Source organism: Loxodonta africana, chromosome X, assembly GCF_030014295.1.
Source record: "Loxodonta africana isolate mLoxAfr1 chromosome X, mLoxAfr1.hap2, whole genome shotgun sequence".
In the NCBI taxonomy this organism is placed as follows: domain Eukaryota; kingdom Metazoa; phylum Chordata; class Mammalia; order Proboscidea; family Elephantidae; genus Loxodonta; species Loxodonta africana.
In genome coordinates, this window is record NC_087369.1 from 23,728,209 (window position 1) to 23,752,043 (window position 23,835).

General features: G+C 39.6%; 1 protein-coding gene across 4 annotated transcripts in view; it reads left to right on the forward strand.

Annotated features, from left to right (window-relative positions):
• PHEX (phosphate regulating endopeptidase X-linked) overlaps positions 1-23,835 on the forward strand; it is a 244,095-nt gene that overhangs the window by 78,969 nt on the left and 141,291 nt on the right. For 3 of the 4 annotated variants that reach the window (XM_064278084.1, XM_064278087.1, XM_064278086.1), the window contains 4 exons: positions 1,858-1,926; positions 10,944-11,060; positions 16,134-16,217; positions 18,088-18,233. In XM_064278084.1, the coding sequence (XP_064134154.1) occupies positions 1,858-1,926; positions 10,944-11,060; positions 16,134-16,217; positions 18,088-18,233 (416 nt within the window). The remainder of the gene's footprint in view (positions 1-1,857; positions 1,927-10,943; positions 11,061-16,133; positions 16,218-18,087; positions 18,234-23,835) is intronic. The other variant, XM_064278085.1, reaches the window with a different exon arrangement.

Consider the following 23,835-nt stretch of genomic DNA (forward strand, 5'->3'; position numbering starts at 1 on the left):
TTATGAATAAAGTTCCTTACAGGTTTTTGTTTTAGCATAGGTTTCATTTCTCTTGGGTAAATGTCTAAGAGTAGGGTCGCTGGATCATATATGAGGGTATGTTGAACTTTATAAGAAACTGTCAAACTGTTTTCCAAAGTGGCTGTACCGCATTGCATTCCTACCAGCAACATATGAGTGATGCAATTGCCTGCAATTGGCATTGCTGTTTTTTTTCGTTGTTCTAATAGATGTGTAGTGATGTGTTATCGTGGGTTTAATTTTCGTCTCCCTAATGACCCTATATCCTAATGACTGTATGGAAACCCTGGCGGTGTAGTGGTTAAGAGCTATAGCTGCTAACCAAAAGGCTGGCAGTTCAAATCCACCAGGTGCTCCTTGGAAACTCTATGAGAAAGTTCTACTGTGTCCTATAGGGTCGCTATGAGTCGGGAGCGATTTGATGGCAACGGGTTTGGTTTTTTTGGTTTAGTGAGCCTATGGAAACCCTGGTGGCGTAGTGGTTAAGAGCTATGGCTGCTAACCAAAAGGTCGGCAGTTCGAATCCACTGAGCGCTCCTTGGAAACTCTATGGGGCAGTTCTACTCTGTCCTATAGGGTCACTATGAGTCAGAATTGACTCGACAGCAATGAGTTTGGTTTTTTTTTAGAATGACTATTGATATTGAGCATGTTTTCATTTGCTTATTTTCCATTGGCCTATCTCCTTTGGGGCAGTGTCTGTTAAGATCTTTTGCTTTCTTTTAAATTGGGTTACTTGTTTTGTTATTCTTGAGTTTTGAGAGTTCTTTAAATATTCTAAATACAAGCCCTTTGTCATATATGTGATTTTTCAAATATTTTCTCCCAATCTGAGGGTCGTCTTTTCATTCTCTTAACAGTGTCTTTCTTAGAGCAAAAGTTTTTTAATGGTAATGAAGTCCAATTTGTCAGTTTTTTTCTTTTATGGATTATGATTTTGGTGTCATGTCTAAGAACTCTTTGTCTAAACCCAAATCACAAAGATTTTCCTCTATGTTTTCTTCTAGAAGTTTTATAGTTTCAGGTTTTACATTTAGGCCTATGATCCAATTTGAGTTAATTTTTGTACAAGGTGTGAGGTAGTGAGGTACGGGTTGAGGTTCATTTTTTGCATATGGATGTCCACTTGTTCTAGCACCTTCTCTGAGAAGACTACCATTTTCCCCATTGAACTGCTTTTAAGGTGCTGACAGTTTTAATTCAATAATTTATAATATGCTTCTTTATAATAATAATTCTACTTATTGTCTCATTATTATTTGTGTTTGTAATCACCTATCTTAAACTCTCCAGAGAGGGTTCTAAAATTTGCAAAGATTTGTAAAAGCAAAATTATTATTTGATTACTTTTAATTAAAAAAATCAATGCAATACCGTATTTTAGGGGTGGAGAGAGAGAAAGTCTGATTAGTCAACTCAACCCAGACTGGCATTTTACAAAATACTGTAGTGAGAAAAATACTGAATCTGTTGACAAAAGACCACGATTCTACTCTGAGCTCAGCCCAACCATATTACATTGGAAAAGTCACATCACTTCTCTGGCTTTTGTTTTGTCACCCATCGAATAAGGGGGAAAGCCAGATAATCTCTCAGGTCTATGCCAACTCAAGTAGCTTTGGTGCTATTAAGTATAGATAGAACCTCAAAAGGGTTAGAAACCATGAATCTCTGACACTTTGTGATATCCGAAGTACCTATTTGTATGTAGTTCTGAGTGCAGTGAGTTCTTATAATGGTGACACAAGCTCAAAATATGGCTGGGAGGTAGGTGATCTCATGACTCTTGTTAAGAATTTAAAGTGCTAGCAGAATGCTTTGTTTTTGTTTTAATAGCTGGACCAAGCAACCCTCTCCCTAGCCGTGAGAGAAGACTACCTTGATAACAGCACAGAAGCCAAGTCTGTAAGTTTTACTCATACCCAACTATGTGCCTTTTCAGGCTGCTGTCGGGTTCATAAGTTGTTCTAAGATCCCCGATTCTTTCCTGGAAATGAGCAGTGTGGGTCTTTGATGACCAAATTCTCAATGCAGGAAGCAAATGCCTTTTATTCAGGCAGATAAATTTGACTCCCTGTCTTCTGGAAGTCTGGGCATAAAGATTGGATAAGCCCTGTGCTCTTGTGCTCAGTGCCCTCATGATATAGCTGAGGAGCCAGCACATCCAAATGAAGCGACCAAGATTGCAGTTATTCCTCCGAAGTGCAGAGAACTCACTATACATTGCAAAAGTAAACGCATGGGGAGGGATACCCAGTAGACCATTGGTTCTAAAATTTTACTGCCTAAGAGTCACTCGGGAAGCTTTTATTAAATGTAGCTTCTTGGGCAGCAGCCCTGGAGAGTTTATTTAGTAGACTTGAAGTGAAGCCCAGGAATCTGTATTTTTAACACGTGCCCCAGGTTAAAAAAAAAAAAAAACCAAACCTGTTGATTCCAACTTGTAGTGACCCTATCAGACCGAGTAGGCTGCCCCATAGGGTTTCCAAGGAGTGCCTGGTGGATTTGAACTGCCGACCTCTTGGTTAGTAGCCATAGCTCTTAACCACTACACCCCGGGGTTTCCCCAGGTTCCCATAAACCCATTGCCGTCGAGTCGATTCTGACTCATAGTGACCCTGTATGACAGAGTAGAGCTGCCTTATAGGGTTTCCAAGGAGTGCCTGGTGGATTTGAACTGCTGACCTTTTGGTTAGCAGCCATAGCTCTTAACCACTACACCACCAGGGTTTCCTTCCCCCGGTTAGTGGAGGGTTAATGAGAAGCAGATGGGATCAATCACGTTAGATTTCTTGGGCTGGCTTGGAAACCTAAGGGTTCCCTGGAGATGGGTTTACAGCTGGTTCATTCCTGACACTTTCAATTTGTTTTGGAGACTTTATTGAACGTCCAAAGGACCCAGGGAACTCTCTGGTTTCCATGCAGCCTGAGAATGCACTGAAATTAGACTGAGATGTGCTGGCCCACAGAAGTCGCTGGTGCCCTGCTGATTCTAACCGCTATACCTAGAAGGCTTTGGAGGGTAGGAAACTATCCAAGAGCCCAGGCAGCTTTATGGCTGAGGACATTCATCAGAGAGGATTGACAAGTTTTCCTTCTTGAAAGTGGACAGAATGAACTTTTACCAACCTGTGTCTGCTGGGGTCACCACCCTCTCAGTAAATTGAAACCTCCTTCTCCCCCTGTAGCCAATTAGTCAAGTCCTATTCATTCTACCTTCAAAAGCTCTCTTCCACCTGGTCCCTCCTTTCTATCCTTACTACATTATATAATGTCCTTGTTAATTCTTGACTACTGCAAGTAGCCTCCTTTCCTTCATTCCATTTCCTTCTTAGCACTTGACAAGTTCTCTTCTCAAAGCACAGCTCCCAGCATGCCATTTCCATGCTGCATTTGCTCTTTTATAAAAAAATTTTATTTTGTTGTTGTTAAGAATATACACATCAAAACATACACCAATTGAACAGTTTCTACATGTACACTTCAGTGACATTGATTATGTTCTTTGAGATGTGCAATCATTCTCACTCTCCTTTTCTGAGTTGTACCTCCCCCATTAACATAAAATCACTGCCCCCTAAGGTTCCCATCTAGTCTTTTGAGTTGCTGTTATCAATTTGATCCCATATAGTTCTTAAAAGAGCAAAATGCTCAAGGCAGAAATTTTTTACTAGTTAATCTAAACTATTGTTTGTTTTTAAGAAGACTTCAGGGGATATTTTTGTTTAAGGTTTAGAGATTATGTCAGGGCAACAGTTTCAGGGGTTCATCCAACCTTCGTGGCTCTAGGAAGTCTGGAGTCCATGGGAATTTAAAATTCTGTTCTACATTTTCCCCCTTTTGATCAGGATTCTTCTATAGAATCTTGATTAAAATGTTCAATAATGGTAGCCAAGCACAGTAGTCATGGCAAAGGAGGCAGTTGTTCATGGAGGCAATTAGCCGCACATTGCAAACCTTTCTCCTATTCCTGGCTCTCCTTCTTCCTCTGTTATTCCAGGTAAATAGAGACCAATTTTTGTGCCTTGGATGGCCACTTGTAAGCTTTTAAGACTCCAAGCACTATGCAACGAACTAGGTGGTAGAGCAGAAGCACTAAACACATTATTAGACCAATTAACTGGGATGCCCCATGAAACCATGATCCTAAATGCCAAACCAAGGAACCAAATCCCTCAGCAGCTAATCTTTATTTATTTATTTTTTTGTCATTGTGGTAAATATATCTATCACAGAACTTTTACCAATACAATTTTTAAAAGTATACAACTTGTTGACAGCAATTACAATAATTGGCTGTGCGACCCTACCCCTTAATCAATGAGGTGTTTCCATCACTGTTAATTCCCGCCTCCCCACTCCGTTTCTCCTGTCCCTGGTAACCATTAATAAATTTTGTTCTCTATATATTTGCCTTTTCTTGTCTTTTTATGTAAGTGATATCATACAATAATTGTCCTTGTGGGACTGATTTATTTCACCTGTATAATGTCTTCACGCTCCATCCATATTGTAGTATGTATCAAGACTTCATTTCTCCTACTGGCTGAGCAGTGTTCCATTGTATGTATATACCACATTTTGTTTATCCATTCATCTGATGAGGGACATGTAGGTATTGTGAATAGTGTCGCAATGAACATTGGTGTACAAGTCTCTGTTTGAGTCTCTGCTTTCAAGTCTTTTGGGTATATACCTAGGAATGGAATTGCTGGATCATATGGTAGTTCTATTTTTAGTTTTTAGAGGAACCTTGACACTATTTTCCACAACAGCTGTACCATTTTGCATTCCCACCAGCAATACGTAAGGGTTCCAATTTTCCCACTTCCTCACCAACAGTTGTTATTTTATTTTTTTATCTTAGCCATCTTAGTGGGAGTGAAATGGTATCTCATTGTGGTTTTGATTTGCATCTCTCTGGTGATTAATGACACTGAGCATCTTATCATGTGTTTGGTGGCCATTTGAATGCCTTCTTTGATGAAATGTCTATTCAAGTTCTTTGCTTATATTATGATTGGGTTATGTGTCTTTTTGTTGTTGTCAACATTTTATATAAATTTTGGTTATTAGGTTCTTGTTGAATATATGGTTTCTGAAGATATTTTCCTAGTCAGTAGCTTGTCTTTTCACTTTGCATTTGCTCTTAAGACAGAATCTAAATTCCTTAGAGGGAGTTCAAGGGCCTCTTCATGACCTCCCAGACTGCCTTTCCTGTCTCAACTGCTTTTCCTTATCCCCCTCCTCACTATCATGAACCTGTCTTCCACAAATGCTGTGTCCCTGATTTCTCCAGGCTATAATTCTTCCTCTAGCTCTTGGGTTTTCAAACACTTAGTAGCTTTATTAAGGAACAAATTTTGGTCTCTCTAATGCTGTGGCTAGTAATCACATGTTTATCTCCCTTACTGGATCACACACTCTTTGAGAATCAGACTCAAGCATTGTTTAATTTTTCGTCTGTATTGTCCCTCCACCCCCCGCATATATACGAAATACCTAGCATGAAACCTTGTACATATATTGAGTAGGCGCTCAATAAATATTTTTTGAATTGAACTGGGAATGGTAAATCTTGTTTCTAACCAAGGCTATTTACAACTTGGTTATTGATTTAACAAAAGTTTATGAAAAGCCTGCTATATGTCAAATCTACCATTGTCTATTTGTCATACTGTGGTGGCTTGCGTGTTGCTATGATGCTAGAAGCTATGCCATAGGTATTTCAAATACCAGCAGGGTCACCCATGGTGAACAGATTTCAGTGGAGCTTCTAGACTCAGTCAGATGGGAAGAAGGACCTGGCGATCTACTTCTGAAAAAATTAGCTTGTGAAAATCTTATGGATAGCAGTAGAACATTGTCTGATACAGTGCCAGAAGATGAGCCCCGCAGGTTGGAAGGCACTCAAAATACAACTGGGAAAGAGCTGCCTTCTCAGAGCAAAGTCGACCTTAATGTCATGGATAGAGTAAAGCTTTTGGGACCTTCATTTGCTGACGTGGCATGAATCAAAATGAGAAGAAACAGCTACAAACATTCATTAATAATCGGAACATGGAATGTACAAAGTATGAATCTAGGAAAACTGGAAATCGTCAAAAATGAAATGGAACACATGAACAATCGATATCCTAGGCATTAGTGAGCTGAAATTTTTTTAATTAAAAAAATAGATTAATAGGACAAAGTATATCTTTAGTACATTTTAGCTTATTTCTGTATGAGGGGAGATTTTCAATCTGGTTTAGATGGTGAAACATCTGGGAATCATGGTGCCTTTTGAGAAACACCATGAAGTTCTGACATATTTACCTCAATCTTGTGAACTAGGAACAGTTTTATTCAAAGGAAGTATGGCATATGTATGCAATATACAGCCACAACCTCAACCACACATGTGAATAAAAAGTTTCTAAATTACTCCACTAGTCTGCATTTTCTGGAACTTCAATCATTTTGTCATAAGCTAGCACTTCCCACAGCCAAAAAAAAAAAAAAAAAAAAAAGCTGTTGCCATCAAAAAATTCCAACTCATAGCAACCCTATAGGACAGAGTAGAGCTGCCCTATAGGGCTTCCAAGGCTGTAATCTTTACGGCCCCCATGTGTCTGTCAGTTTGTCGTACTGTGGGGGCTTGCATGTTGCTGTGATGCTAGAAGCTATGCCACCGGTATTCAGATACTAGCAGGGTCACCCACGGAGGACAGGTTTCAGCTGAGCTTCCAGACTAAGACAGACTAGGAAGAAGGACCTGGCAGTCTACTTCTGAAAAGCATTAGCCAGTGAAAACCTTATGAACAGCAGCGGAACATGTCTGACAAAGTGCTGGAAGATGAGCCCCCCAGGTTGGAAGGCACTCAAAAGATGACTGGGGAAGAGCTGCCTCCTCAAAGTAGAGTCGACCTTAATGACGTGGATGGAGTAAAGCTTTTGGGACTTTCATTTGCTGATGTGGCATGACTCAAAATGTGAAGAAAAAGCTGCAAACATCCATTAGTAATCGGAATGTGAAATGTATGAAGTATGAATCAAAGAACATTGGAAGTCATAAAAAATGAAATGGAACACATAAAGATCGATAACCTAGGCATTAGTGAGCTGAAACAGACTGGTATTAGCCATTTTGAATCAGACAATCATATGGTCTACTATGCTGGGAATGACAAATTGAAGAGGAATGACAGTGGATTCATCCTCTAAAGGAATACTTCAAGATCTATTCTGAAGTACAACACTGTTAATGATACGATAATATCCACATGCCTACAAAGAAGACCAGTTAATACAACTATTATTCAAATTTACCCACCAACCACTAATGCCAAAGATGAAGAAATTGAAAAATTTTTACCAACTTCTGCAGTCTGATATTGATCAAACATGCAATTGAGGTGCATTGATAATTACTGGCTATTGGAAACAAAGTTGGAAACAGAGATTGATAGTTTGAAAATGTAACATCGGTGATAGAAATGATGCAGGAGATCACCTGACAGAATTTTGCAAGATCAAGGGCTTATTCGTTGGAAATATCTTTTTTCAACAACATAAACAGTGACTATACATATGGATCTTGGTGGATGGAATACACAAGAACCAAATTGTCTATATCTCTGGAGGAGGTGATGGAGAAGCTTAATATCATCTGTTAGAACAAGATCAGGGGCCGAATGCAGAACAGATCATCAATTGCTCATATGCAAGTTCAAGTTGAAGCTAAAAAAAATTAAAACAAGTTCATGAAAGCCAAGATGTGACCTTGAGTATATCCCACTTGAATTTAAGACCATCTCAAAAATAGATGTGATGCATTGAACACTTAATAGCTGAAGACTGGACAAGTTGTGGATGACATCAAAGACATCATACATTAAGAAAGTGGAAGGTCACTAAAAGACAGAAAATAAAGAAAAGACCAAAATGGATGTCAGAAGAGACTCTGAAACTTGCTCTTGAACATAGAGTAGCTAAAGTGAGTTGAAGAAATGATGAAGTAAAGCAGCTGAACAGAAGATTTCAAAGGGTGGGTCAAGAAGACAAAGTAAAGTATTATAATGAAATGTGAAAAGACCTAGAGATAGAAAACCAAAAGGGAAGAAAATGGGTGGTATTTCTCAAGCTGAAAGAACTGAAGAAAAAAATCCAACCCTTGAGTTGCAATATTGAACGATTCTATGGGCAAAATATTGAATGACATAGGACACATCAAAAGAGATGGAAGCAATACACAGAATCACTGTACCAAAAAGAACTGGTTGACATTCAACCATTTCAGGAGGTACCATATGATCAAGAACCAATCATACTGAAGGAAGAAGTCCAAGCTGCACTGAAGGCACTGGCGAAAACAAGGCTCCAGGAATTGATGGAATACCAACTGAGGTGTTTGAATAAACGGATGCAACACTGGGGGTGTTCACTTGTGTGTGCCAAGAAATTTGGAAGGCAACTACCTGGCCAACTGACTGGAAGAGATCTATGTTTGTGCCCATTCCAAAAAAGTTGATCCAATGGAATGCAGAAACTATCAACAATATCATTAATATCACATGCAAGTAAAATTATGTTGAATATAATTAAAAAACTGTTGCAGCAGTACATTGATAGGGAACTGCCAGAAATTCAAGCCAGATTCAGAAGAGGACATGGAACCAGGACGTGGAATCACTGCTGATGTCAGGTTGACCTTGGCTGAAAGCAGAAAATAACAGAAGGAAGTTTACCTGTGTTTTATTGACTATGCAAAGGCATTCGACTGTGTGGATCATAACAAATTATGGATAGCATTGCAAAGAATGGGAATCCCAGAACACTTAATTGTGGTCATGAGGAACCTGTACATAAACCAAGAGGCAGTTGTTCAAACAGAACAAGGGGATACTGCGTGGCTTAAAATCAGGAAAGGTATGCATCAGGGTTGTATCCTTTCAGCATATTTATTCAATATATATGCTGAGCAAATAACCCAAGAAGCTGTACTATATGAAGAAGAACGTGGCATCAGGATTGGAGGAAGACTCATTAACAATACGTGATATGGAGATGACACAACTTTGCTTGCTAAAAGCGAAGAGGACTTGAAGCACTTACTGATGAAAATTAAGGACTATAGCCTTCAATATGGATTACACCTTAACATAAAAAAAACACCCCAAAATCCTCATGACTGGACCGATAAGCAACATTATGTTAAACAGAGAAAAGATTGAAGTTGTCAAGGATTTCATTTTACTTGGATCCACAATTAACACCTGTGGAAGCAGCAGTCAAGAAATCAAATGTTGTATTGAATTGGGCAAATCTGCTGCAAAAGACCTCTTGGAAGTGTTAAAAAGCAAAGATGTCACTTTGAGGACTAAGGTGTGCCTGACCCAAGCCATGGTGTTTTCAATCGCCTCATACGCATGCGTGCTTGCAAAAGCTGGACAATGAATAAGACTGAAGGAGAATTGATGCCTTTGAATTATGGTGTTGGCAAAGAATATCGAATATACCATGCACTACCAGAAGAATGAATAAATCTGTTTTGGAAGAAGTACAGCCTGAATGCTTCTTTGATGCCAGAATAGTAAGACTTCTTCTTGCTTACTTTGGACATGTTATCAGGACGGTCCAGTTCCTAGAGAAGGACATCATTGTTGGTAAAGTAAAGGGTCAGCAAAAAAGAGGAAGATCTTCAATGAGATGAATTGGCACAGTGGCTGGAACAATGGGCCCAAACAGCAACAATTGTGAGGATGGCACAGGACTGGACAGCATTTCGTTCTTTAGTACCTAGGGTCGCTATGAGTTGAAACCATCTTGACAGCACCTAATGACAACAACATCATGCTGAACATGATTCCTTGGATGGTGCAAATCGTTAAGTGCTTGACTACTAAACATAAAGGTTGGCTGTTCAAACCCACTCAGAGGGCCTCTGAAGAGATGCCTGGTGATTTGCCTCTGAAAGGCCACAGCCTTGAAAACCCAATGGAGTGCAGTTCTACTATACACATGTGGGGTTGCCATGAGTCGGAATCCACTCAACAGCAACAATTTGGGTTTTTTTGTTTATGTGCCAAGCGCTGTATAGGTCCTGAAGTCATAAACATAGTAAAAATAGCTTACAGAGTCAAGGTGTATGTTAGGAAATCTTATTCCTATAGCACGATTGTGAGCTCATTTAATACCTGGTTTATTGTGTTCTCACAAATATATCTGAAATCAAAAGTGACCCCCTAATGAGATTCCTTAAGGTCCTTGAAAAATAATATATACATATAGCCCAACAATTGGTTCATGATCACATGGGGAGGAGATTCTATATTTGCTATTTGCTAGTTTTCTTGTCATCATTCCTCTCTTCTCTCCCTTACTTTTCCCCTGAGCTTGGGAGAGCTTTGTGAGTATTGTATAAAACAGAAAAGACACAGGCCTGCAATTTTGGGTCTTTTACTTCTTAGTGTGTGTAGTGTGGGTAAATTGAGCTGGAAAAGAATAAATCACTGTTGCCACTGGTCTTCATGGATCACGTCTCCTGCTTTTAGACGGTACAGTTCTTTCTCATTATTTTTATTAAAACCTCACTTGCCTTGGAAAGAGGGATTCTGACCTTTAACTTTCTATTTTGGGCTCATTTGGAGATATTTTGTGCATCCATAATACCACCAGTTGTCAGAAAAGTAATTCTCTTGATCTTTGATGGCTGGACATCTCTGTCTCTCATGGGAACAGTACCCAAGTAGCCATTATTCTTCTTTCTCCCGAAGTGGTAGGTCAGTGGTTGGCATTGCATAATGCCTGTGCCATACTTTGAGTACAGAGTGAAAATGAGGGACATTTATTTCCACCTGCTGTTTCTGTTTTTGCATGTCTCTAAAACATACTTCCTAATAGGCTGTTGTCATGGTCACTTGCTTCTTTGTCTCTTACAGTATCGGGATGCCCTTTACAAGTTCATGGTGGATACTGCCGTGCTTTTAGGAGCTAATAGCTCCCGAGCAGAACATGACATGAAGTCAGTGCTTAGACTGGAAGTTAAAATAGCTGAGGTAAGTCTTAATCTAAAATATTTTTCTTTTCAATATAAAGACCATTTATCCTGAATGAAAATATAATTGCAACAAAATAATAACATTCTGTGGTATTGCCCTTTGGCTCTAATAGCATCATCTCTGGGAAGTAATAGGAAGAAGAACCATGATGGAAAGAAGAGTTCTTCATTACTTCCACCTCCTTAGTTTAAGCTCATTCAATGCCATATCCTGCTCAGCTGTGGCCAAAGAATAGCAGCGGGAATACCCTCTATGTTTTTCTAGAGAAATTCTCATACAGCTAAAATAGAAGAATAGACATTTGAATAAATCCTAATTGATTTGGCTTGAATGGAAGATTACTTTAATACAGTCTTTTTTTTTTTTTTATATCGTCTTTACTTAGGGTCAGTCTGACCTAAGATCTGCCCTCAGGGAAATCTCTCCACCAATATTGGACACAAAATTTGATGTAGAAAGTGTGTAGGGCATGCTAATACACAATTTTAGCTCCCTTTCTGGTACTAAGTTGTACTTATCCTTGTTTTTCGTTCTTCTCTTGCCCTACTTTTAATGAATGTCATTGTGTCATGTATGTTTTCATGTAAATCACCTTAAATTCATTCTTTAAGGCTTATGGTGGAGACAAAAAGGTATAAAAACAAACCCGAGGGAGAGTAATGGGAAATCCTAAATGATTAGCTTTGTTCACAGACCAACTTTTTCTTCTTGGAAACCCAAAGAGAATAACCACCCAGTGCCGTCGAGAGTGGATTCCGACTCATAGTGACCCTATAGGACAGAGTAGAACTGCCCCAGAATAAAATCCCTATATACTCCCAGGACTAGAGGGAACAAATATAGTGAAATCTGCTTGTGGGGATACCCTATAGTAAAACAAAACAAAACAAAACAAAACTTTTATCAGGAAACTTTCACATATGAGTTGGTAGTCTTTTATAACAGAAGTTGGTAAAAATCCTCAAGTAAGAGTCCAAATCTTTACTGCTTTTGTATTTGGCAAGGTGGTGGTGGGAGGTTCTGATATGGAGTAGGGGTGAAGGATAAAGGTCAGGAGGAGGAATTTGTCCCTCTCTCTCTGCTGCTGAGATATACATGCATACCTTTCTCCAAACTCCCACTTGCAGTACAAAAAGTTCACTTCTGCATGTCACCTTTGAAGACTTTGTGAGGAATGATGGCTCTCAGGGTCTCCTGTTAGTGCTGTTGCAGATGTTTTGGAGTTAAAGACTATGTCTCTAAGCCATGTCTAGAGTCTAGAGGTTGTCTGGATTCCCCTCTAAGGCAAATAGGAGACCCAGAGCTCTAATTTGGATGGAAACTCTGATAGGGTGAGGAAGGCCTTGCCCTGAGCCAGGGACTTGGACCAAATAGGGAACTAAAAACAGCTGGGCTGAGGCAAGACTGAGAGTTTTCAAGAGGCTAAATGAAGTGACAAATCCTTGGTGGGGAAGGGGGTGGGCTGACAGAGAGCTGAAACAGCTCTGAGGCCAAAGGGCTTCAACCTGGGGCTGCAAGCCTGAGAACAGGGAGGAGAAGTGTGGACATTCTCTGAGGCAATGATTCATATAGAGCCAGGAAGCTGTTTGTAAGGAACACGTCATCTTTCCTGTGTAGAGTGTGGTGGGGGGGGAGGGGAGGGCAAGGGTACTGAGGTGTTTAGAAAACAGGGGCGGATGCCTGCCACTCAGCACTCTGTGATTTCACCTTGTGGTGTGTGGATTTTTGGTAATGCTCAACTCTGTCTCACACTCCAGGTCACTAGGGACATTCCAAATAAGTGGGACGCATAGTCCTAGAGAAACTTTTGAGGCTGAGAAGACATTGTAGCTTGGACAAGTACAAATAAGTCCTTGTAAATACAGCCATGAAAGTGTGCAATTTAACCAATCTCAGCTAGAGAGATATGTGCCCAAAACTAGGTCTTGTTGATGGAATGGTCCTTGTGATTGGAGCCAAGTAGAATTTACTTGGAAAAGCTTGATAGAGAAAATGAATCTCAGGTAAGGTGTTGAAACATAGTTCAAACCATTGGGATGGTGATGGTGGGATGGGGGTGCAAGGGTATGAGAATCATGTGTGAGATAAAAGGTTGAAGATAGCAAGTTTAATGCAAGGGACTCAGATGGTGGAAGGCCTTAAGTCAAAATCATGATGTGTGTATTGGGAGCTGAATGGAAGTGATTAAGCTGGCCCTTGAGAAGATGATTAATGCTTCTGTCCTAGTTGTTGTTGTTGTTAGGTGCCCTCGAGTCAGTTCTGACTCATAGTGACCCTATGTACAACAAAACGAAACACTGCCTGGTCCTGCGCCATCCTCATAATCATTGTTATGCTTAAGCCCATTGTTGCAGCCTCTGTGTCAATCCATCTCATTGAGGGTCTTCCTCTTTTTCGCTGGCCCTCTACCAAGCATGATGTCCTTCTCCAGGAACTGATCCTTCCTGATAACATGTCCAAAGTATGTGAGATGTAGTCTTGCCATTCTTGCTTCTAAGGAGCATTCTGGTTGCACTTCTTACAAGACAGATTTGTTCATTCTTTTGACAGTCCATGGTATATTCAAATTCTTCGCCAACACCACAATTCAAAGGCGTCAGTTCTTCTTTGGTCTTCCTTATTCATCATCCAGCTTTTGCATGCATATTAAAAAACCAAAACCAAACCCATTGCCGTCCAGTCAATTCTGACTCATAGTGACCCTATAGGGCAGAGTAGAACTGCCCCAGGGAGTTTCCAAGGAGCGCCTGGTGGATTCAAACTGCCGACCCCCTGGTTAGCAGCTGTAGCACTTAGCCACTATGCCACCAGGGTTTCCACGTGCATATTAGGTGATTGAAAATACCATGGCTTGGGTCAGGCACACCTGTCTTCAAGGTGACATCTTTGCTTTTTAACAGTTTAAAGAGATTGCTTGCAGCTGATTTGCCCAATGCAATGCGCTGTTTGATTTCTTGACTGTTGCTTCTATGGGTGTTGATTGGTCCAGTGTGAGGATTTTTGTTTTATGTTGTGATGTAATCCATACTTCATCAGTAAGTGCTTCATGTTCTCTTCACTAACAGTAAGCAAGGTTGTGTCATCTGCATAATGCAGGTTGTTAATAAGTCTTCCTCTAATCCTGATGACATGTTCTTCTTCACATAGTCCAGCTTCTCAGATTATTTGCTCAGCGTACAGATTGAATAAGTATGGTGAAAGGATACAACCCTGACGCACACCTTTCCTGACTTTAAACCATGCAGTGTTCCCTCGTTCTGTTCAAACGACTGACTCTTGATATATGTACAGGTTCCTCATGAGCACAGTTAAGTGTTCTGGAATTCCCATTCTTCGCAGTGTTATCCATAATTTGTTATGATCCACACAGTCCAATGCCTTTGCAGAGTCAATAGAACACAGGTAAACACCATTCTGGTATTCTCTACTTTCAGCCAAGATCGACCTGACATCAGCAATGATATCCCTTGCTCTACGTCCTCTTCTGAATCCGGCTGGAATTTCTGGCAGTTCCCTGTCGATGTACCGCTGCAACTGCTTTTGAATGATCTTCAGCAAAATTTTACTTTTGTGTGATATTAATGATATTGTTTGATAATTTCCACATTCAGTTGGATCACCCTTCTTTGGAATAGGCATAAATATGGATCTCTTCCAATCTGTTGGCCAGGTAGCCATCTTCCAAATTTTTTGGCAGTGAGAAGTGAGCTGCAACCGTTTGTCGAAACTTCTCAATTGGTATTCCATCAATCCCTGGAGCCTCGTTTTTCGCTAATGCCTTCAGTGCAGCTTGGACCTCTTCCTTCAGTACCATTAGTTCTTGATCGTACCCTACCTCCTGAAATGGTTGAACATCGACCAATTCTTCGTGCTATAGTGACTCTTTGTATGTATTCCTTCTATCTTCTTTTGATGCTTCTTGCATTGTTAAATATTTTCCTAGTAGAAACCTTCAATATTGCAACTCGAGGCTTGAATTTTTTCTTGAATTCTTTCAGCTTGAGAAATGCCAAGTGTGTTCTTCCTTTTTGGTTTTCTATCACCAGGTCTTTGCACATGTTATTATGTTACTTTGTCTTTTTGAGCCACCCTTTGAAATCTGTTCGGCTCTTTTACTTCATCATTTCTTTCATTTGCTTTAGCTATTTGATGTTCAAGAGGCAGTTTCAGAGCCTCTTCTGACATCCATTTTGGTCTTTTCTTTCTCTCCTGTCTTTTTAGTGACCTCTTGCTTTCTTCAAGTATGAGGTCCTTGATGTCATCCTGTAACTCGTGTGTTCTTAGGTCACTAGTGTTCTTGAGAGGGTCTCTAAATTCAAGTGGGACATACTTAAGGTCATACTTTGGCTCTGGTGGAGTTCTGCTTTCCTTAGATTAGATTCAACATGATGGATGCTAGGAGCTTAGATTTGGTGCTGGCAAAATGGATGAATATTTAAAATGGAAAGTGTGTGAAAAGTCAGGGCTGGGGATGTGGATTTTGAAATGGGTGTCTAGGTGGTAATCGAATCCATACCGTCAGTAGTGCTACTTGAGGAATTTCAAGTCCAGAAAACCAGTAGGGGTGAGGGAAAAAATGAGGGTGAGAGGTGTTGACAAAATTATGGGTAGCAGTGGCATCCTGATAGTCTACTGTTCTTCAGTGAAGATTTGACCCACTTTAGGGATAAAGGAATCATCTTGTGGTTCATGAAATTTTGAGGTCATTATCTGGAGACCACAGGTAAAAGTTGGATCTTTGCCTCAATCTTCTAACTTCAGTGTAACTGTCAAAACCTGACCTGCAATAGTTTTTGCCTGCAGGCATTATAGATGAGGCAAGGATTCCAGATAGTTCAATTTGCACTAGGGAGGATAGTTCACACTGAACAAGACATGAAAATTTCTTTTTTACCCTTAATCTTAACCCTGCCTAAAGTGATGTCTTTTTTTTTCTCCACAATTGAACACTATACCAAAGTGTTAAAAAAACTTTATAATACTACGCAGATGTTTTTATCACTTGTAGAAAGTAGTTGTGCAGTAAGAAATGGTCTATTGGAAACAATAACCAAAGTCTCTTTCCAACAGATAATGATTCCACATGAAAACCGAACCAGTGAGGCCATGTACAACAAAATGAACATTTCCGAACTGAGTGCTATGATACCCCAGGTTGGTAAAAACTATCCAGGAAAGTCTGTCTTAACTGGTCATTTTACAAATGAATGCATTTTACATGTTTAAATTTTTGACTTGTAAAACCAAACTGCCTTTTTGGCTATTATCATCTTTGTTAATGATCACATATTTTGTCCCTTTTCTGTGCATCAATAAGGAATGCTTTCTGTTTCCAACAATAGCTTAAAAACTTAAAGCCTGTTTTCTTATTTGACAAAAATCTAAACATAGGTGATTGTTGATACTGATTCACCTGTTTAACAATGTCAAAGACCCAAGTTCGTTCTTTCTTCTCCACGCTCCTTAGTGTGTTGGTTTTTTGACTTCATGTTTGATGACCCATGGTTGCAAGATGGCTACCATAGCTCCATCTATCACATTTGCCATCAGGGCAGGAAGAAAGGGGAAGGGCCAGTGATGGCATGTCCAACTCTTTTTATCAGGATAAACAAAAGCCTTTCCAGAATATCCCCAGATTTCTTCCTTTTATTTCTTTCTGAGAAGAATTGGGCCATGTGACCACCCTAACTACAGGAGAGGCTAGGTAAGTAACTGGTTCCTCATTTCAATAGTGGAGACAGGCAATAGAGCAAAGATGGGAAATTACCTTTAGGGTAGCCAATCTAAGATAGTGATGCTTTGAAGAATGGAGACATGTTACCTTTTGTTGCTTCCTGTGTTTAGAAAGGCCATGTCAGAGAGAAGACCAGTACTGTACTGGGGCTTCTGCATCTGTGTGTATGCCAGTAAACAAATGAGGGAGTGTGAGTGAGTGAATGAGAGAGAGAATACGAGAATGTACAAGTGCGCACACATGTGCTCTAGTGCAAGAAGGGAGGAGGGAGAGCACAAGACAGGGAGAGTACAGGAAGGAGGGAGGGAGAGTGCAGGAGGGAAGGAGAGAAGGAAAGGGAGCAAGTGTGCATATTACTGTGTGAGTGTTTGTGTTATCCATGCGTAGAAGATACCAGAACACACGTTGCACTTATGATTAAGGCAATAGATCTGGGTGGCAATGATCAGGAGTTTATTTTCCAGATTTGAGCAGTTGCATCTTTAGCTAATTATTTGGTCTGAAATAATGAACAATAGGTTATGTCCAACCTACTCTATTTGCCTTTCTTCTCACTTGCTCCCTTAGTTTCCTAGGGCTACTATAGCAAAATACCACAAACTGGTCGCTTATAAGGACAGGAATTTAATGTTTCACAGTTCTGGAGGCTAGAAGTCCAAATCTATGTATCCACCAGGTCTTGCTCCCTTTGAAGGCTGTAGGGGAAGATCCATTCTTATTTGGTTAATGAGGTGTTCTTATTTCTTTAACACATACTAGTTGTTGTTAGCTAATGTCAAGTCGACTCCAACTCAAGGTAACCCCATGTGTGCAGAATAGAGCTACTCCATAGGGTTTTCAAGGCTGTGATCTTTTGGAAGCAGATTGCCAGGCCTGTCTTCCAGGTGCTTCTGGGTGGATTCAAATCGCCATCCTTTTGGCTAGTAGTTGAGCACTTAACCATTTGCGCTGCCCAGGGACTCCTGGGAAGATCCTTTCTTATCTCTCCCAGCTTTTGGTAGGGCCAGGCATTCCTTGGCTTATAGTTGCATCTTCACATAGCTGTCGTCCCTTTCTCTCTTCTCCTCTTTATAAGGACACCACTCATATTGGATTAGGATTCACCCTCCTCCAGTATGACCTCATGTTAATTTAACAGATAATATCTTCAAAGACCCTTTTTCCAAACAAGGTTGCATTTATACGTACGAGGGGTTAGGATTTCAAAATACCTTTTGGGGGGACACAATGCGATCTGCAACACTGCCTAAGAGAGGTTGTCTCACTCTCATTTTTTCTCTCTCTCCTCAGTTTGACTGGCTGGGCTACATCAAGAAGGTCATTGACACGAAACTCTACCCTCACCTGAAGGACATCAGCCCCTCAGAGGACGTGGTTGTCCGAGTCCCACAGTACTTTAAGGATTTGTTCAGGATCTTAGGCACTGAGAGGAAGAAGTAAGAACTGTCATGTGAATTTTGCTGAGACTTTTGTTTCTCCTTTAAATTATAAGAGTCTTCCTTCTCATGTCCTTTGAAAAAATTTTTTTTTCCAATTTTTTTCTTTTAGCATACTTTAGATGAAGGTTTACAGAACAAACTAGTTTCTCATTAAACAGTTGATACATATACTGTTTTATGACATTGGTTAACAACCCCACGACATGCCAAAACTCTCCCTTCTCAGCTTTCCCGACCCCTCCTGCCTTCTAGTCCTTGCCCCTGGGCTGTTGTACCCCTTTAGTCTTGTTTTATTTTATGGGCCTGTCTAATCTTTGGCTGGGAAAATGTTTTTTAAAAAAGTTACATCACAGGAAACACAGGGAAAATCATGGTGCTCTTTGTGACAAATTGGCCCAAACCATTGTCTGGTATAATTTACTTGCTGCAATGAAAACAAATACACAATATTCCGGCCCCTTATATCTGTTCTTTCTCCATACTGTTCTCTCTGAGGGCCTAAATTGTTTATCAGTTATGGGAACTAGGAGTATAATGATGTTATTTTCTGAAATTTCTACATGAATATCTTCTTTTTTTTCCAGTTCCTTTTTGGTCTTTAGCTGCCTTTTTTCTGGTTTCTTTTTTAGCCAGTAAGTCACTTTGTGGCAATAAACCAAAATATCTACATTGAACAGATATAAGACCACTAGGAGAAGTGTAGAAAAATTGCACTAATGGAACAACTTCAGGAACTGTCAGGTTTTTCTCATTTTAAAGAATGTTTAAAATTTATTGCTCTGATGCTTTAGCACTACAGAGAAAGAAGTCCCAGAAATGCCGAGGAAAGAGAATGTTACATGTTTATTGAGCCATTCATATTTGACTCCAGAGAATGAAGCACAGAAAGGTCAACTAGTTGACAAGGACAATTTACTAAGCTAATTGCTGGGCCAGGGTTACAAATCATATTTTCTTATTTGGACTCAGACAAGGCTATGTTGCCAGGAGGTATGTACAAGAGTCGTAGGAATAAATTAAACATCCATCCTCATTCATGGAAACACTTAGATACCTTTGAAGAGCTGCCATTCTTTTTAATACGGTATCTTCTGATGATCAGAGCAATATATGTTCATTTGAAGAAAACATACAGAAAAGTAAATACACAGAAAAGGGAGAGAAGAAACAATAACTCGTATGAAATTCTACCATTTAGAGATAAGCAGTGATTCTTTGAACAACTTCTAAATGAAAATTTGGGTCTAGAGGCAGGTGTGTATGCATATATGTGGTTTTTTTTTTTTCATTTGGCATCAAGTCAATTCTGACTGATGGTGACCCCATGTGTGTCAGAGTAGAACGGTGCTCCAAAAGGTTTTCAGTGGCTGTTTTTTTCAGTAGATTGCCAGGCTTTTCTTCTGATGTGCTTCTGAGCGGACTTGAGCTGCCAACCTTTTGGTTAGCAGCGGAGCATGTTAACTATTGGCACCACCCCTCGCTATTCAAAGTGTGCTGTATGGAACAGTAATACCAGCAGCATTACATTGGGCCCTTGTTAAAAATACAGTTCCCAAGCCCCCTCCTTCACAGAGTCTGATATAGTAGATCTTGGGTGAGGCCCAGGAATCAGTTTTTCTTAATCGTGATTTAGGTGAAAGTTTATAGCTCAAGTTAGTTTCTCATACAAAAATTTATACACACACTGTTATGTGACCCTAGTTGCTCTCCCTATAACGTGACAGCACAGTCCTCCTTTCCACCCTGGGTTTCCTGTGTCCAGTCCATTCAACCAGCTTCTCTCCCTTTCTGCCTTCTCATCTCGCCTCCAGACAGAAGCTACCCACTTAGTCTCATGTATCTATTGAACTAAGAAGCACACCTTCACAAGGATCATTTTATGTCTTATAGTCCAGTCTAATCTGAAGAGTTGGCTTCAGGGATGGTTTTAGCTCTGTGTTAACAGAGAGTCCAGAGGCTATGTCTTCTGGGGTTCCTCCAGTCTCAGTCAGACCATTAAGTCTGGTCTTTTTATTAGAATTTGAGTTCTGCACCCCACTTTTCTCCTGCTCCGTAAGGAACTCTCTGCTGTTTTCCCTGTCAGGGTGGTCAATGGTGGTAGCAGGGCACCATCTAGTTCTTCTAGTCTCAGGCTGATGGAGTCTCTGGTTTATGTGGCCCTTTCTGTCTCTTGGGCTCATATTTTCATGGTGTTTTCGGTGTTCTTCATTCTCTGTTGCTCCTGGTGGATTGGAACAAATCAATGCATCTTAAATGGCTGCTCGCTAGCTTTCCAGACCCTAGACACCACTCACCAAAGTGGGATGCAGAACATTTTCTTAATAAACTTTAAGCCAGTTGACCTAGATGTCCCCTGAAACCAGAGTCCTTAGACCCTGCCCCTGCTCTTCTGTCCCTTGAAATGTTTGGTTGTGTTCAGCAAACTTCTTAGCTTTTGGTTTAGTCCAATTGTGCTGACTTCCCCTGTATTGTGTGTTGTCCTTTCCTTCACCTAAGATAATTCTTGTCTACTATCTAGTGAATTCCTCTCTCCCTCCCTTCCCACCCTCGTAACCATCAAAAAATGTTTTCTTCTGTGTTTAAACCTTTTCTTGAGTTGTTATAATAGTCCTTTTGCGACTGACTAATTTCACTCAGCATAATGCCTTCCAGATTCGTCCATGTTATGAATTGTTTCGTGGATTCATCATTGTTCTTTATCATTGTGTAGTATTCCATTGTGTGAATATGCCATAATTTGTTTATCCATTCATCTGTTGATGGACATCTAGCTTGTTTCCATCTTTTTGCCATTGTTGAGTGTGCTGCAGTGAACATGGGTGTGCATATATCTATTTGTGTGAGGGCTCTTATTTCTCTAGGTTATATTCCAAGGAGAGGGATTGCTGGATCGTATGGTAGCTCTATTTCTAGCTTTTTAAGGAAGCACAAAGTTGATTTCCAAAGTGGTCGCACCATTTTACATTCCCACTAGCAGTCTTTGTACAACCTCTCCAGCATTTATTATTTTGTGTTTTTTGGATTAATGCTAGCCTTGTTGGGGTAAGATGGTATCTCATTGTAGTTTTGATTTGCATTTCTCTAATGGCTAATGATCATGAGCATTTCTTCATGTATTTGCTAGCTGCCGGAATTTCTTCTTTGGTGAAGTGTCTGTTCATATCCTTTGCCCATTTTTAATTGGGTTATTTGTCTTTTTGTGGTCGATCTTGTAGATTTTAGAGATTAGACCTTGATCAGACATGCAGTAGCCAAAAATTTTTTCCTGGTTTGTAGGTTGACTTTTTACTCTTTTGGTGAAGTCTTTGATGAGCATAAGTGTTTGATTTTTAGGAGCTCTCAGTTATCTAGTTTCTCTTCTGGTGTTTGTGTATTGTTAGTAGTGTTTTGTATTCTGTTCATGCCATGTATTAGAGCTTCTGGCATTGTCCCTATTTTTTCTTCCATGATCTTTATCATTTTAGATTTTATATTTAGGTTTTCCATCCATTTTGAGTCAGTTTTTGTACATAGTGTGAGGTATGGGTCTTATTTCAATTTTTTTTCAGATGGATATCTGGTTATGCCAGCACCATTTGTTAAAGAGATTGTCTTTTCCCCATTTAATGGACTTTGGGCCTTTGTAAAATATTGGCTGGTCATAGGTGAATGAATTTATGTCTGGATTCTCAATTCTGTTCCATTGACCCATGTATCTGTTGTTGTACCAGTACTAGGCTATTTTGACTACTGTGGTGGTACAGTAGGTTCTAAAATCAGGTAGTGTGAGGCCTCCCACTTTGTTCTTCTTCTTCAGTAATCTTTTCTTATCCGGGGCCTCTTCCCTTTCCGTATGAAGTTGGTGATTTGTTTCTGCATCTCGTTAAAAAAAGTCATTGGAATTTGGATCAGGATTGCATTGTATCTGTAGATCGCTTTGGGTAAATTGACATTTTCACAATGTTGAGTCTTCTATCGATGAGCAAGGTATTTTTCCACTTATGTAGGTCTCTTTTGGTTTCTTGCAGTAGTGTCTTGTAGTTTTCTTTGTACAGGTCTTTTATGGCTCTCATTATATTTCTTCCTAAGTATTTTATCTTCTTGGGGTCTATTATAAATGATACTGACTTGGTGATTTCCTCTTCAAAGTTCTCTTTGTTGCTATAGAGAAATCCAAAGGATTTTTGCATGTTTATCTTGTATCCTGATAGTTTGCTGAAATCTTCTATTAGTTTCAGTAGTTTTCCTGTGGATTCTTTAGGGTTTTCTGTGTATGAGATCATATCATCTGCAAAAAGACATACTGTTACTTCTTCCTCACCAATTTGGATGCCCTTTATTTCTTTATCTAGCCTAATTGCTCTGGCTAGGGCCTCCAGCACAATGTTGAATAACAGCGGTGATAAACGGCATCCTTCTCTGGTTCCCGTTCTCAAGCGGAAATGCTTTCAGACTCTCTCCATTTAGGATGATGTTGGCTGTTGGCTTTGTATAAAAAGAAAAAAAATTTATGCCCTTTATTATGTTGAGGAATTTTCCTTCTATTCCTATTTGCTGAGAGTTTTTATCATGAAAGGGTGTTGGACTTTGTCAAATGCCTTGTCTGCATCAATTGATAAGATCGTGTGGTACTTTTCTTTCATTTATGTGATGGGTTACATTCATTGTTTTTCTAATGTTGAACTATCCCTGCATACCTTATGTGAATCCCACTTGGTCCTGGTGAATTATTTTTTTGATATGCTGTTGAATTCTACTGGCTAGCACTTTGTCGAGGATTTTTGCGTCTATGTTCATGAGGGATATTGGTCTGTAATTTTCTTTTTTTGTTGTGTCTTTATCTGGTTTTGGTATCAGGGTTATGCTGACTTCATAGATTGAGTTTGGGAGTATTCCGTCCTTTTATATGCTCTGAGATACCTTTAGTACTAGTGGTGTTAGCTCTTTGAAAATGTAGTAGAATTCTCCAGTGAAGCCACCAGGGCCAGGGCTTTTTGTTGTTGTTGTTGTTAGGAGTTTTTTTAAATTACCGTTTCAATGTCTTCTTTTGTTATAGGTTTATTTAGTTGAGGAAATGGTATTTTTAACAAGTGCCCTAGAAGGGTCTTATGATTAAGTTTTGGGGGAAATCACAGCATTAGAAGACTTGTTTTTAAGTACTTTCTAACTCTGAAACACCGTAAAATATGACCCTAATGATTTTCTACTCATATTTCATTGAGTTACTTGGCACGTTTAAAAAATTTTGGTGGTAATTTCAGTTGGAAGATGATGTTTGCCATGTTATATATTCATTCTTTAACATCTAATGAGCTAATTTCTTTTAGTGTCTGTGTTATGTTCAGTTGTAAGGTAGTAGGTACTTTTGGAAATTGCATTAATTTGATTTCTCAAGAAGCCTAATGTACAGCCAGGGCATAGATTGGGCTTTGGTTTACTGTATTAGAAAAAATCATCTATATGGTAATGACTATACTTTAGAATTGCAGGACCTTTCTTAACAAAAGGGACCAGGAAGGACTGTGATTAGAGGAATATTTTAATCTGGTTCTTGTCCAAATTGTAACTTGGACAAATATAAATATAGTGAATGACAATAGAAGAAAATACAGGTAGAAAG